This window comes from Dermochelys coriacea, chromosome 6, assembly GCF_009764565.3.
Source record: "Dermochelys coriacea isolate rDerCor1 chromosome 6, rDerCor1.pri.v4, whole genome shotgun sequence".
Taxonomy (NCBI): domain Eukaryota; kingdom Metazoa; phylum Chordata; order Testudines; family Dermochelyidae; genus Dermochelys; species Dermochelys coriacea.
This window is the reverse complement of record NC_050073.1, coordinates 97,915,449-97,930,954: the sequence shown is the minus strand read 5'-3', so window position 1 is coordinate 97,930,954 and position 15,506 is coordinate 97,915,449. Positions and strand designations below refer to the sequence as shown.

Here is a 15,506-nt window from a genome sequence, read left to right as displayed (position 1 = left end):
TCCGTTTCCCAGAATTATCTGAGGCCCGAGCCGAAGGGGGCACTCCTCCCGCTCGCCATCTAGAATGACTGGCAGTCCCAAGGAGTCAGTCAGCATCGTCCCTTCATCTCCTGGCGACCTAGCACCCGCCCACTTCAGGGGGAGGGAGGGAATGTTTACAAATAAAACGTCGGGTGGGCGGGGGCAACGAAGGAAGGGAAGGCAGGCGGAGCAAGCGACGAGCGCAACCTGTCAACCAATAGGGCAGCGGGCCACTCGGCGGATAGGGGGTGGGGACCTAACGTCCAACGATCTCTGACCAACCGTCGTTCGATGTGCAGGCGCGCGCGCCAATGAGCTCTCAGCTCTCCACCCTTCCTCTCTGGGGAATGGAGAAATGAGGGGAGGGAGGACAGTGAGTAAAGTCTCTTATTAGTCCTCTTCCTCGTATAGCCCCCCCCCCCCCATCCCGCCGCCTGGGCTGGGTTCCCACCTCACTGTCGTTGGGTAGGGAGGGGAGCCGGAGCCGGAGCGCGGGGGGAGGTACAGAGACTGGATTTTGGGGAGGCGGGATTTTAACGTTGCTTTTATTTTTTGTTTGTTTAATGTTATGGTTAACCCCCAAATACGTCTCTGAACAATAAAATCCGGCCAGACACGGTGACCCCCCCCCCCACCCACACGCACACCCCGGGCGGGAGGCAGAGAGCGGGGTGGGGGGTGGCGAGCCTGTGAGAAAATGGAGGGAACCTCCGGCTCCGCAGAGGAAGGGGAGCTGCCCCTCCTCACCGTCAAGCACGAGCTGAAGAACGGTGAGTGACCGCACAGCTCCCCGGGGCGGAGAGGGGGTGACGGCCAGGCGGGGGTGTGGGCCTCGTAAGGGCCGCGGTGGACGCGGGTGAGGCCGGTGGCAGCGGCGTGAGGAGAGGGCACGGGTGTCAATCAGGGAACGGTTACGAGGGCAACGCGAGGTTGGGACGGGAGTCGTGGCGTGCAGTGTGGGGGCGGGGGGAGGTAGCAGGGCTGGGGACGTTAGGGTGGGACAGGGTGAGCTGGGGTAACTGGAGCGGTAGGGCAGGGCCATCGATGGAGAGAAATGGGGACATCGGAGGAGAGGTGCGATGGGGGAGATGGAAGCTGAGCGGAGAAGGGAGTATGGGGGGCAGGGACACTGAGAAGACAGGTGGAAAGGGGAGCGCGGGGTGGCGGCTCCGAGGAGGGGCCGGAGAGAAAGGGGGTCGGAGGAGGTTGAGTGAGGAGGGGTCAGTGACGGGAGAGAAGCGCTGAGCATGGACGCTGGGTGGGAAGAGAAGGGAGATTCGAGGGAGCTGAGGCGCTTGTGAGAGAACTGGGAAAAGAGAAGGCGAAACTGTCTGGCAGGGGGAGGTGAAACAGGAAAAGGAGCCTTTTAAAAATATGGATATATATTAGTATTGGGTTTTGGTGATCTTTAAATTTGCCTAACGTGTAGTGTCTGAGGGTTTTGAAGGGCATAACTGGCTGGAGAATGCCTGTTGCCTACCACAAATTCACCATATCTTCCCATGTGTGGATCTGGATTCTGGTTTCTTTATATGTATTTTAAAAGATGCTTTTTAAGAAATAATGGTCCAGTACATTACATCTTACTATAGTATTCACCAATCCCCCTTCTGCCCACTCAAAATTCCATGCTTTCTTTTTCTAAAGCATCATTAAATGTCCTCAGCTGTGGCAAGTACAGCTTTTTTTGGTACGTTGTTAGATGATTGACTTTTCTGCCTGGATCTTCAAACCTCCTCATAATTAGATAGCAGTTTGAAAACCCTGTGTGGAAATATTTGCACAAACAAAATATACTGTATAATGTTTCAAAACACAGTAGGAATGCTGTTGTAAGTTGTGGTTTTATGGATGATTTTCGTATCTTGTTACTTGAAGACCTCTTCGAAAACTTGAATGTGACAGGAAGTTTTGGGCTTATTTTAAGTTTACAAAATGCATGCACAGTATTTTAAAACAATCCATGTCCTGTTACCTATGCCAACCAGAAAAAAAATTCCTCTCTTTTCCCCTACAGTCCCAAAATAAAGTAAAATTAGCTGCACCACAAAACAATAACACGGTACTTCTGTGAAGAAAAAGAGAGATAAGAGATCTTAACCTGCAAGACAAAGTGAAAGATATTCGGTCTTTGGTGGACCACTTCTGAAAGCAAATTCAATAGTCAAGGACACACCACTGAGAAAGTGCATACTCCCACCCCCAGACATTCAGATCTAAAGACTGTGTACAAAAGCTCCCCAGTTGACCTCAGCTGTCACTGCAGCACAGAGAGAGAAGCAGTCTTTTTGACAGCTAGATCCATACTACCTTATATAGGGGTTGCAGTTTTGCTCTCTTTCTATTTTTTTTTTAAATGAGCGAGTGTAGATACAGAACAAATTCACCTTCAGTTTTGAAATAGGGTGGTGTGTGAGGTCATGTGGTAGGCGTAAACACAATACAATTTTTATTTTATATCTTTCAGACTGCTTTATAACTAAAAACTAACACAGTTGTACAAAGATGGTATATGGAATAAAGAAATGTTTTGAAATGTGAGAGTGTGGTTTCTTTATCATCACTTTTGATTTTGGTCAACCCTTACTTTAAACTCTTTCTAGCTCTGAAAAGTCTGTATATTTATTTTTAACAGAAGGCTTTTATAAACTTCTTTTTGTGTCTTCAGTAAAGACACTTCAGTAAAGATGCTTGTTTACCTAATTGCTAGACAAGAAAATGGTTAGATTTGTGGTAAGGTTGAGAGTACATATCAGTAATTTAGGGTGAAGTACATCATGGGGGCTGTTAGTTATTCTCCTAAAAATAAATTAAGGAAATGTACAGTTAGGGCACATAAACAATGTTAAATCTACCTTGTAGTAACCCCTTATTATTATTTTATTATTATTTTATTATTATATGATTATAAACTATATCTTAACATGTTTACATTTCTTTCAAGTTTAACCTTAGCTCTGAATTTATAATGCTTGTTGTTTGGGATAATTGCAAGGATCTTAAAAGAATGGCTCAGGTGTGGGACTCTCACTCACATCCTCTGCAGTGAAGACCGATGCAAATAATTCATATTGCTTCTCCTCAATGGCCTTTATCTTCCTTGAGTGCTCCTTTAGCACCTCAGTTATCCAGTGGTCCCACTTATTGTGTGGCAGGCTTCCTGCTTCTGATATCCTTAAAATTATTTTTGCCTGTTAGTTTTTGAGTCTTTTGCTAGTTGCTCTTCAAATTCTTTTTTGGCTTGCCTAATTATACTTTTACACTTGGCTTGCCAGAGTTTATGCTCCTTTCTATATTCCTCAGTAGGATTTGACTTCCGGTTTTTAAAGGAAGACTTTTTGCCTGTAACCGCTTCTTTTACTTTATTGTTTAGCCATGGTGGCACTCCTTTGGTCCTATTACTATGTTTTTTAATTTGGGGTATACGTTCAATTTGAGCCTCTATTTCAGTGTTTTTAAAGAGTTTCCTGGCAATGTTCAGGCATTTCACTTTTGTGACTGTATCTTTTATGTGTACAAGCTGTTTATATAAAACAACCGAATGTAGAAAATCTTTATCATAGGATTTGCAGGTTTTTTACAGTTCTAAAATAGATCAAATTTTATAGCTCAACCCAGTGTGGCTTGCAAATTTGAGAAATGTAGGTAAATGTACCATACTGTTGACTTGTTCCTAATTTGTTTATTTGCCATATTAACCCAGGAGTGGCTTCAAAACTGCATAGTAGTTACATTTGAGTGCCTTTTGGAAGGTGCAGAATGCCTTCATTTACCACTGAAGTTAATAGGAGTTGAGAGTGCTCAGCACCTCACAAGGGGCTAGATTCAATCACCTCTCCATATGGACTGGAGAGTGTAGTGTGTCAATTTCCACCCCTCCTTATTCCAGCCAAGAGCAGTAAACTGCCTGTGGCACAGTCTCTGGTCTTCAGGAGGGAATTCTGTAGAGTTAGGAACCATGTGGGGCATGGGGTCAAGAGTAGTAAATGTGTAAGTCAGGTATGGGAAGTGGAAAGGCCATGAGTAGTTGGTACAGGGCTGGGGATACACATTGTTCTACCATCGTCAAACTGGTCCTGCAGAGAGTATTTGGGGAAATGCTTGGTTAGCTCCTGAGTAGAGCCGTTCTGCTAGCTTGGGTGGCCTTTTCCCTTTGTAGATGCTGAAAGATCTGCAAGGCTTGGGGTCTGGTTTCACAGCATATCTTTCCCTTCCAAAATGGAACGATCTGGGAGGAACTCAAGTAAGGAAAGTCTTCTGGAATTTCTACTGTAGCCTGTTTCTGCAGCTAAGATAAGACCTTGAGCATGTTGAAAGATTTCAATGGTTACTGATAATTCATCTCTTCTTAAATATTTAATTGTCTATCTGGAAGAATTGTCCTTCTTGCTAATTAAATACTACTTGTACACAAGTGCTTTGGTAGACTTCAGCTTCCCATTTTTAAAAAGGCAGACAGAAAATACCATGTCCCAGCACAAGGCTTTGTGCAATTCTTTATGCACTCAGTGCCAGCTTCCCTGGTTGTTACTGCATCAAATGAGAGGTCCAAACAGATCCCAATATAGTCTGCTCCTAAGGAGAAGGGCTTTAAATGACTAGATCTGTTTGCCAGAAAAGCCTATTCCATAGTGAGCCTTCAAATGAGGATATCCAACTGTGAGGCATTGCTTGAAAAATATTCTTTTGTTAATTGGGACTCAGTCTTAGAATTCTCAACCAAACTGCCAGAAGACTATAGAGACCAGTTTGACATTTTGTCTCAGAAGGTCATCTGGTCAAAAAAGACATCTGTTCAGACAATCCCTGATACAGTGGATACAACTTCTTGCTTGGTGGAAAATGCCATAGCAATGTGACAGTTTGTGGCTGGAATTCTTAAGCATTTATTAAGAATTAACAGACGATGTTTGAGGATCTGCCTTTGAAGGACTTCAGATGTTCCCTCTCCCTCCCCCTCCCCCCGCAAAAAACCCCCACCCCAAACTCCCCTAATGAGTGAGGTCTCTTAAAGATTCCACAATAATACTCTGCTCTTTAGGAACATATGTGCTGCCTCCTAAGTGGCATCAGTATAAACTTCAGCCAGCCTAGACAATCTTTGTACTAGCACAAACAAGCTGACATGTCTAGGAGGAAAGGGAAACCCTTCAAATCCAGGCAGTCTGCATCAGCAACTGGAGCTTCTGCCCACCAAGGTTCAGCTTCTACCAAGCAAACCATTTAACAATAAGGGTGAGAGCACTGTACCATCTCTATCATCTGTTCTGGAACCCTATCCAACCCCCCCATCCCCTGACTGCCCCCCCAGAACCTCCAGCCCATCCAACTGCCCCCCTGACTGCCCGCCACCCTCCCCCCAGAACCTCCATCCCATCCAGATGATTAACAGGATAATGCAGAAACTGAAAACCTCTTCCACATGGCCCCCTGTCCCCTGACTGCCCCCCAGGAGTCCTTGCCCCTTATCCAACACTCCCGCTCCCTGCCCCCTTACCATGCTGCTCACAGTGGCAGGACTGATTTATGAGAGAGCCTGGGAGGTGGGCGGGCGCAAGTTGTGCTGCCCGGCAGGAGTGGCTGGCCAGAGCGCTCCCTGCACGGCAGCGTGGCTGTGGGGGAAAGCCGGGGACTAGCCTCCCCAGCCGGGAGCTCAGGGGCCGTGCAGGACAGTCCCGTAGGCTGGATGTGGCCCGCAGGCCATAGTTTGCCCACCTCTCTTATAGGTGTATCAGTGATCGTCTGGGGTGCCCGCTTGAGGCACCTTCAGTCTCTAGCTCTTTGGTTGTCACAGGAGTCATCTCTCCACATAAACATACTGGAGTTAAACACATATACACTGGGTTTAAGTCTTCCTGAAGTCCATCAAACTACGTCAGGAGGGGGTCCAATTGTGGAATTTCTGCATGTGCAACAAAATCACTTTGAAAGCTTTTCATCTCCCTGGAGCAAAGAGTATGTTAGTGGACTTGTTAAGCAGGAATTTCGTATTTCAGACTGAATGGTGTCAGAAGGACACTGTAAGATGCTGGTTTGTCCTCCACCTCTGAAGAACCCAGAGTCACACCCAGAGCCTCTTTGAGCAGTCTTATTTTTCAAACATAAGCACAACACAAAAACAATTACTCAGCTCACCCTGGACTACAGGTTTCAGGGGATTTCCCCCTTTTCATTTCTCAGTACTGGTATGTGGCTCTTCAAGAGCTGTTCATCCAGCCACCAATAAGTCCCCTGTACCAGAAGGTCTCCTGACACAGAACCAGGGAAAATTCTTTCATCCCAGTCCTCTCACACTGCACCTAACAAGCATAGCTCATCAGTGGCTGAACCTGATTGAAAGATCTTAGTCTGAACTTTCTTATAGCATCTTGATATCCAGCACAAAGGAGTCTACAAGATCTACTTTCCTCGCCATGTGGAAGAGGTTTTCAGTTTGTGCATTATCCTGTTAATCATCTCTTAGAACAACTCACATTCAGGATATTCTGTCATGCTTATTGCATCTCAAACAATCAAACCTTTTGATCTGTTCAGTTAAATACACTTGGCAGTTATATCTGCCATGCATCCACCTACCGAGGATCTTCAGTGTTTTCTCACACTACAACCTGCAGTTTTCTTAAAGCTCTTATCAGAACTTTATTTACATAAGAGCCAGATTCCTCCTTGAGAGCTGAATGTTGTCCTTTACTGTTTGACAGATCCTCTCTTTGAGTTAATGGCTTCATATTCTTTGCCTACATGTTATACAAGACTCTTCTTGATGGCAGTCACTTCTATTAGAAGTGTATTAGAGCTTCAAGCTTTAATGATCAACCCACTCTACACCATTTTTCACAAGGCCAGAGTATCTTTAAGACCTTCCCTTAAGATTATGTCCAAAGTGTTTAGGATTTTCATTTGAATCAATCAGTGCATCTGTGTTTATTTTTCCCCAGAACTCATTCATTCTTATAAAGATGAGCAGACTTCATGCCCTATGTGTTAGAAGGGTTTAGTCCTTTTACATTTGTAGAACTAAAAGTTTTAGATCTTAACCCAAACTCTTTATAGCATCTGAAAAAAGAAGTTAAAGAACAGCCACTTTCAACTCAACAAATGTCAACCTGGATTATTGCATGTATTTGGATTTTCTATAAAATAGTCAGCTTAGGCCCTCCGGCTATAACACCACATTCAACCAGAGCACAAGCGACATCAGTGGTTTTTTCTAAACAATGTACCTGAGTCAGAAATATGCAGAGCAGCTGCATGGTTTTCAGTGCATTCACAAAACACTAAGCCGTCATTCAGGCATATTGGGCTGATGCAGACTTAGACTGGAGGACAGATCTTCCAATGTTTTGCTAGCCTCTGAAGCCCTACTGTCATCAGTGAACTGCTTGGAAGTCACCTGTAACGGAATGGATATGTGCATGAGCATTCCAAGGAGAAAAAAATTACTTGTGTATCTTTAGAATAACTATTTCCCCACTCTGGCGCTTCGAGTGCAGAAGGTGGGGGCCTGCAAGGATTCTAAAAATTAATACTGGCCATTCCAGGCTGGTATTAAACTCCCAAGGTAACAGCTTCTCTCTGCCCTTGGATGGGTAGATGCTGCCCCCCAAATGCAAAACCCCTTGGAACCCAGGAAGGTGCACTTGGGAATTCCTTCCTGTGGGGTACCCTGAAGCCCTTTCACCCCCCCCCCCCCGGGGAAGAGCTAAGAAAGGAAAGGAAAGGAAAGAAATCAGCTGTTGCTACCAGCTAACTAAAAACCATGTGCACAAACCTCTTAAGACACCCAAACCCTGTTCTTAAAAAAGGTATATTTTATTAAAAACAAAAAGAAAATATATCTGAAAACTCAGACTATTGCTAGATTTTTAAAAGAGCAATTCCAAAAATTAAGCACACAAAATAGTTTTCTGGGGGTTCATCTTACAGGTTACAAGCAACAAAAGCATCTGGGGTTAGCACAGAGGAGTCCACGAGCCATAAGAAATAAACAAAATAAACTTAATCACGTCTTCCTACACATTTTCTAGTTTACTTACATATCTGGCTCAAATGAGGAGTTTTAGGTATGATCTGATGATTTCCATACCTGACAAAAAGCTTTTTACAGCGTAGTCTCAGCCCTGTATCTGCTCTGTCCTCTCTCTCCAGAGAACAATAACAGACAAAGGGAAAGTTTTTTTTTCCAATTTTAAAAAGTTCTAGCCCTCCCATTGGCTCTTTTGGTCAGGTGTCCACTCCTTTCCTTTTACCTGTGGACTTGTTAACCCTTTACAGGTAAAGCAAGTAGAGAACAACTACCAAGAAGGATTCTATAGCTAACTGGCTGGCTGGGGTCCTCAAAAAGGGAGCTACGCCCCCCTTTTCATTTATCACACGCCCCCCAAATCACAGATGGTGGTGGCCAGCCTGGTTTAGTTTGGGTCCACACCAGCTGGGATTTCTTCCTGGAGGTTTAGGAAACGGAGTTAATAAGATACATGCACCTCTAATTTTACTACTATTTACGTGAACTAAACACTGTTTTTCACATTTCAAGGACAACAATGGCTGATTCTGGGAATCCTTCCCGGGTTCTTCAAGATGTCTTGTTTACATATATGTTCCACATCCTCCCTACTTCAATTACCATCTTATTTTCTCTGGTGCAAAGAAACGGAGAGAGAGAGAGAGAGAGAGATGGGGCAACTGTGCCCTTGATGCCCTTGGCGTGAGGATGTGCAGGCCGCATTCGTTGCTGTATCAGTACTGCTATCAAGTCTCCAACCTAAGTGCACTGGGTGGGCTGACACTTGCAGTGAAATGTGTACGTGCACAACACATCTCAAAGAACATCAGTAACTGTACAGATAAGTAACCATTTTTTACGCTTCAGTAAGGCTGAATAATTTTCTCTTTCAAAAAATTTTGAAAAGAATTGGCCTTTCAAAATGGCTGCCATATCCTATTTTTTACAGTGCAGCTGAGACCACTACTTCCACTCATCTGCTCCTCGCAGTGCTCCTCACTTATTCCTGTAATCATAGGGGGGACTATCTTCTCTGGAGGCCAAAAAAAAAAGTAGTTGCTATTTTGAAACTAAACTCAGGGCAGTCTGTATCCTCCTTGTCATTGATAACAATGGGAGAGGGCAGCCACTTTTGAAATGGACAATTCTTTAAATTTTTTCAAAGGAGACTATTTTGAGCCAGTTTCTGAAGCAGAAACTTCCTGTAATGAAAATTGTTGTTAAAAATGATCTGTGATTCTTAATATTTATTTTTTAAAAATCTACCCATTGCACACAAGGTCTGTTCAACAGGAGTGAAGGAAACTAGAGGGAATGTAGAGTACCAGAACTAAGGAAAAAATGGTGTGTGCCCTCTGGTTGCTTTGCACTTCCTTAACTATGCAAAGAAGCTTTGAACAGCTTAACTGGCCAATAAACTATGGGTGTATTGCACTTGTCCACAACAGCGTAAAGCAACCTGAGCATACTCATTGAATCTATCCTAAAAGTTAAAATAAATATTTTTAAGGTTGATGGTACATATCTTCAAATCATTACAAACATCACATGTTAATAGTCTCTTCAGGTTTCTTTTTAGTGTTGGCTTATGATTTTTTTAAATAATTAAATAAAACAAGGAAATTACTAGGTGGGAAAAAAAACCTGAAGATGGAATTATGGTTGAGGGAACATGTCAGTAATTTAGGGTAAAAAAACAGTACTGGGATGTTATAATTATCCCAGAAACAAGCATTATAAACTCAGGAAGTTTGGAGTTAAGGCTACATTTAAAACATAGCTAAACATGTTAAGATGTAGAATTGCCTATTTAGGGCACACAGCACTTACCCTGCCTTGTGATGACACTATGGAAGAGTGAGAATTTTGCTTAATCTGGGACTGAAAACATATTAAAAGATGTTAACCATATGGTTTTTGCATAGAATCTGGGTTCAGTTCCCAGCTCTGCCACAGACTTCCTGTGTGATCACAGGCTGATCACTGGTTCAAGACTTGCTGAAGTTTATGAAAAAACTCTCCTTGACTGCAAAGGTTCAAAACCTTAATCTCTCTGTGCCTCTATAACTTCATCTGTAAAAATGGGACAATAATCCTTTGTTCCCCTCATCTATGTTATATTGTAAACTCTTCTTGGCTGAGGCATCTCCTGTTGTAGATATGTAGACAGACTTGGTAGAATTCAGTTATAATTTTGATGGATAATATTAATCTTTAATTTTTAAGCTTTTTCTATTTTAAATATATTTACATTTTCACAGTTATGGGAAATTATGGGGGATGGAGTCAGTTTAATGACAGACTGAGATTTAAAAAGTTAAAGATTTATAACTGCTCGAACACTAATTGCCAACATCAGATGTCAAAATATACAAAGTAGATATGCTTAAATCAAACTAAGTTCTCAAGCAGCATTTTTCTTTCTTTGCCTATTTATAAATTTCAGTTCTTATCAATGGGAATATTCTTTTCTCAGTTTGTGTGTATGGTTTAATTGACATTTATCAATGTTTACAGATAAAAATCTAATCCTTCCAAGTCTACATATAGGACATCTAGTACAATGGTGCCCTAATCTGTATTGGATCCTTTAGGCATTACTTTAATACAAATAATGTCAGAATATTTCTTGAGTCTTTCACTCTAATTCTGCCTCAGATTATATTTTTATTTCAATTATACACTCATTCTTTCAAGAGGAATGCCTATGCTTTGCTTTCCATGCTTGAAACATATAAAAAAATACTCCAGTAAGGCTCTTCTGCCAATAATGAACATACATAAATAACCTAGCATCTGAAAACATATTATATTCTTAGGTCTCCCTCTAAAGTCCTCCCAGTATCTTAAATGGGGAGGTGATTGTTCAGATAAATTGGTCAGTCTGTTTAGAACTATCTAGATCAAAACTGTCCCCTTAATTTCTGTGTGGTATACAACAGTGAAACAGTGCAGATCCAGTAGCACTGTTATGTTCTGCAAAGTTGTAAACTGTGGCTTTTCTTTTCTTTAAGGAAAGATGATGACTACTGTGCCAGCTTTAGTTTCTGGATAGATTTAAGATCTAGCGTAATGTGGAACATATTGTGGTAGTGTAATCTGGAGGTGATGAAGACATGGGTAACAGTTGCAAGATCTGCATCCAGAAGATATGATCTGAACCTTTTGGCTGTATGTAGATGTGAAAAAGGTGATCTGGCTGTAGCTCTTTCCGCTGTCCTAGCAGTCCACCCAGATATCTAGATTTTAGCACTCGCCATACAGACAAATAGTTGGTTAACCCTCTGAAAGGGGATAATTATTATAGTAGTGAAACTGAGTCATTTTGTTGTCTTCTTCCTCAAGTCATTGAGATTCATCTAATCTAAGCAGGTTTATCTCAGATAGTTCTGATATTCTTTTGCTGCATGAAAGATCATATAGGTGTCTTATTCATGCATACTAGTGCATGTGAATTGTATTAAGCAATAGCAGGTCATATAAATACTTGACAGTAAAAACAGGAGTTGGGCTTCAAAGTATCCCCCTCAAAAGCTTTGTTTCATTAGTCTGTGCCCTAAGAGTCTACAGCTCCTTTGTATTCAAGCCAGTTTGATAACACTTTTGTTTTTTTTCTCTTTTATCTTTCTTTTATCTAATTCTTTCTGCTTAGTTGTCTGGAATCCAGATACTTTTGATATACCATGACACTTGAGAGAGACTTCAATTAAAAAAAGAACAGAAAGTTTGGCAAGATTCCAGTCTGTTTAGATTGAGTTGCAACTTTCGCTTCTTGCTGAGGATAAGGAACAGAAAGAAACTATTACTGCTTGAGCGGAAGCAGAACCAGGTGAAGAATATCTGTCTTTTGAGACATAAGTATCTCATTTGAGAGTCAGGAAATTTTTATTCATGTTAAGAAATGTTATAATATAATTCCTGAATTTCAAAAATTTAGGAACCTCTGTGTGTTGGGTGCTGTTATCCTTCTGCCCTATTGATACCCCTTTCTTGATTAGAACAACCAGTTGTACTTATCTGCTGCTAATTTTGCCAATTGTCATAAACAGGCTGTCGTCTGACTTTTCAGAGTTACATATTTCATTAGGTTTGGGTTTTTAAAATTTTTGTTCATCAAGAGCTTTTGTGCATCCCCATGTCTTGAATATGGTGCCCTAGACACTGAGCTGTGGAACTGCCTTGAAAATTGGGAAGTGCACTCGTGTGATGGTGACACAATTGTCCTACCCTGTGAGGGATGCATCCCTGACTGCCTCAGTTCCTTTGCCATTGCCACAGAACTAACAAAACTCACTTTTCATGTCCTTTGGCTATTCCTAGTAATCTAATTCTTTTCTTGTACATAGATTAGATTAGTTCAGTGAAGTGTTAGTATAGTTTAAGTAGCCACTTGCCTTAGGTAGCCCCTACAGTCATGTTGGTCCCTGAGTCCTTTAAGAAGTGTGTGCCTTACTCGGTGATGATTCCTGAGGTAAACACCTGTGTTAGATGTCTCATATGCCTGAGAGAGACCTGCTTTGTGTTCCAGTGTGTGTGATGTGTCATGCTTTTACTCCCTGGGCAGCTGTTACACCCAAACCCTCAGAATGTTTTTTTTATGTGGCTTCTTGGTGCCTATAAATAGCTTCTTCAGCTGTTCCTTTGGGAGTAGCAAGGCCAGCCTCTGTGTCAAGATCTTCCAATAAAGAGCTATGATGCACCTCATGAGTACCACCTTCCATATTATGCCCAAGTTCTGTGTCTCCAAGACCACCTTCTGGGTTGAATTTGCTGTCCCTGGCATTCTGGACATTTGGATGTCTACTGTCTTTTCACCACCAGTATGGAAGAGAGCTTAACAGGATGTACCCAGTATCTTCTAAGGATTACAGTACCTTCTAAGGATCATCAGTTTTTACTCCAGTGCCTTCTGAGAAATTCTGTGATGGTATCTGCAATACAGAAACACTCTAGAGGTGGTAAGGCATCTCAGTCTGCTCCCTCAAATGGGGAAAGCCATAAATTGGATACTTTTGTCAGAAAGACGTAGTCTCCTGGTTCTTCAGTTTTCATGTCGACAGTTATCAGGCCATCATATCCCATTATAACTATGTTCTATGGGATGCCATGAGGGTAAGGAGTCTAAAATACAAGTAAGAAGTCTGGATTCTCAGATGGTGTTCTGGCTGTATACTTTGAGGTCCTGATAATAGGGCCCTATGAAATCCTTTTTATTATTATGGATTTTTGGATTTATTATTTTCTGATTTTTTTTAATAAATGGAAAAATTAATTCTGTCTTTGTTCTTTAATCAAAATCGTGTGATATGTTGACAACAATTAAATAGCCTTACTTAATTGCATACAAATGTTCAGAATTGGATTGCAATAGGGGAAAGCTGATTTTTACAAAAAACCCCTACAATTCAAATGAAACATCCTGCTAATATAGGGTGGGTATATGTTAAAAGTAACACAATTTATATTACTTTTTAAAGTAGCACTTGGTAATATGACCAAATTGACATTGCTGAACTGTGTGTGTGTGTGTGTGTGTGTGTATGTATGTATGTATATAAGACACTATATGTCTTAAACGTTGTTAAGGAAATTTGCCCTCTAAAAATGTCATTTCAAGGGCATACTCCTATGTTAAGGAAGTTAGTGAGAGACCTGGTTCAAAGCTGTAACAACCTGGTAGAATTAAGAGCTCTCCAGGAATTGTAATAAATAAATAAATAAATAAATAAATAATTTTTTTTTTCACTTGGTCCATAGTCCAAGTGAAAAAAGGAAACATTTTTATTTTCTGATTGAGAAATAGAGGACTGTACAATAGCTTCCCCTGATTTCCATTAGGAGCAACTGAAATGTATAAGGGAAGCACTGACTGAAAATAAAACTTATCAGCTTTGTGGGAGAGACTTAAGGAGATTAACACTCAACAGGTCTCTTCTCTCAGCCAAGGCTAGCCAGAAACTGCTCTCTCCTGGATCTCCTCCTATCAGCTGGGTAACACGGAGCTATTTACCCACATGAAGTGCTTTGAGTGCCCCTGTGGCCCCCAGGCTGCTGGCACTGCTGCTGGCTGTGGGGCCTGGCCAGGATGTAAGCTCTCCCACTCCTGGGCAAGGAGCAGCTGACACAGCCAGGGGAGCAGTGCTGCTGGTCTACTTCCTCAGGGACAGCCTTGCAGCAACTTCTCAGACCACAACTAAAGGCTTCTGGTTCTTCCAGCAAGAGCGAAAGTAGCGGTTCTTTTTCCTGTTTGCACTCCACTGTGATGAGAAACTCGGGGATGGGCAGGTGCCCCCACTTTAAATGGGGAGCTGTTCAGCTACAACTCCTGATGTGAAACTGACATAGCGAGGAACTGAGTTCTCAGAAGCTGCTCTTAAATTCCAGTTGCTAGCACTTCTCCACTAATCCCTGCACTCTCTCATGGCTCTAGCCCTCTGCACCTCCCTCCTCATATCCACTAGTCTCTTACCTCCAATGGCTATGCATAGCTCAGCCGTGCAGCCTGCCTGCTGCTTCAGTTCTATTGCTGGGGAGAACCTGGATTCCGTGTTTTCAATTCCGTCCATGTTTTCATTAACACAAATTTCATAGGGCCCTATGATAATGCATGCCACAGTCCAGATTGGAGGCATCAGTGATGATTGTAATAGCGGGGAAGAGAGGAACAAATGGTATCTTTTTGTATCAGTTCTCTTACCAACGGTGTTGCTGGAGTAGTCAGGGAGTTACGGTTATGTACCTGTGGCTGTTGAGTGTGGTGAGATGCTACCCAGTGTTGTAAGGGTCTCCTTTGATACAAGCAAAAGGCGGTATTTGGCTTGATGAGGCCACTGCATCTTGGAGTTTTAAGAAAAACTGCATAGTTTGTCCTGGTTGTACCATTAGGGTTCTCAAAAAGCGTCTCCTGGGAGAAAGAGCCTAGCTTGAGTGGAGTCTGGGGCTGCTCTTATGAAAATGATTCTCTGTGTAGGTTGCAGTGAGGAACTCTCCTAGTTAATTAGCAGTCCCAGAGATTTCAGGAAGGTGCACATGTAGTGAATCCCAACAGAGAGATTCCTTCTGAGAACTGTTCATTAGGAGCCAGCCATCCATTCAGGTAGGAATAAACAAATATGCCCTGGTGTCTGCTACCTCCAGAAGGCACTTTCATGAAGTCTTGGTGCTATCGATAAACTGAATGGAAAGACATGGAATTGGTATCGTTCTTGTGCACACACCCAACCTGAGATGGGTGGGTTTGGTTGCCCCATTGAAGTCAGCATCCTTTAAATCAACACCCACCTACTGTTCCCCTGCACTAAGGAAGGGATGATATCTGTTCTACAGGCTGTATTCTGTAGTTGAATAATCTTTTGAGATTTCTGTGTGCCAGATTGGGTTTAAGACAGTTGCTCTTCTTGGGGATTAGGAAGCAACATGAGTAGAACTCCTTTCCCTGGTTTTCTTATGGAACCTCTTCTGTGGCTCCCTTTTTGTAGGA

At 42.4% G+C, this 15,506-nt stretch overlaps 1 protein-coding gene across 7 annotated transcripts in view; it reads left to right on the top strand.

Moving 5' to 3' along the window:
- Positions 1-264: 264 nt before the first annotated feature.
- The window catches only part of RPS6KA5 (ribosomal protein S6 kinase A5), a 196,228-nt gene continuing 180,986 nt past the window's right edge, over positions 265-15,506 (top strand). For 2 of the 7 annotated variants that reach the window (XM_038405647.2, XM_038405646.2), the window contains exon 1: positions 371-791. In XM_038405647.2, the coding sequence (XP_038261575.1) occupies positions 719-791 (73 nt within the window). In that variant the 5' untranslated portion in view covers positions 371-718. Of the gene's footprint in view, positions 792-8,713; positions 11,217-11,678; positions 11,900-15,506 lie in introns of those variants that run through there. The other 5 variants (XM_043517825.1, XM_043517827.1, XM_043517826.1 and 2 more) reach the window with 5 other exon arrangements.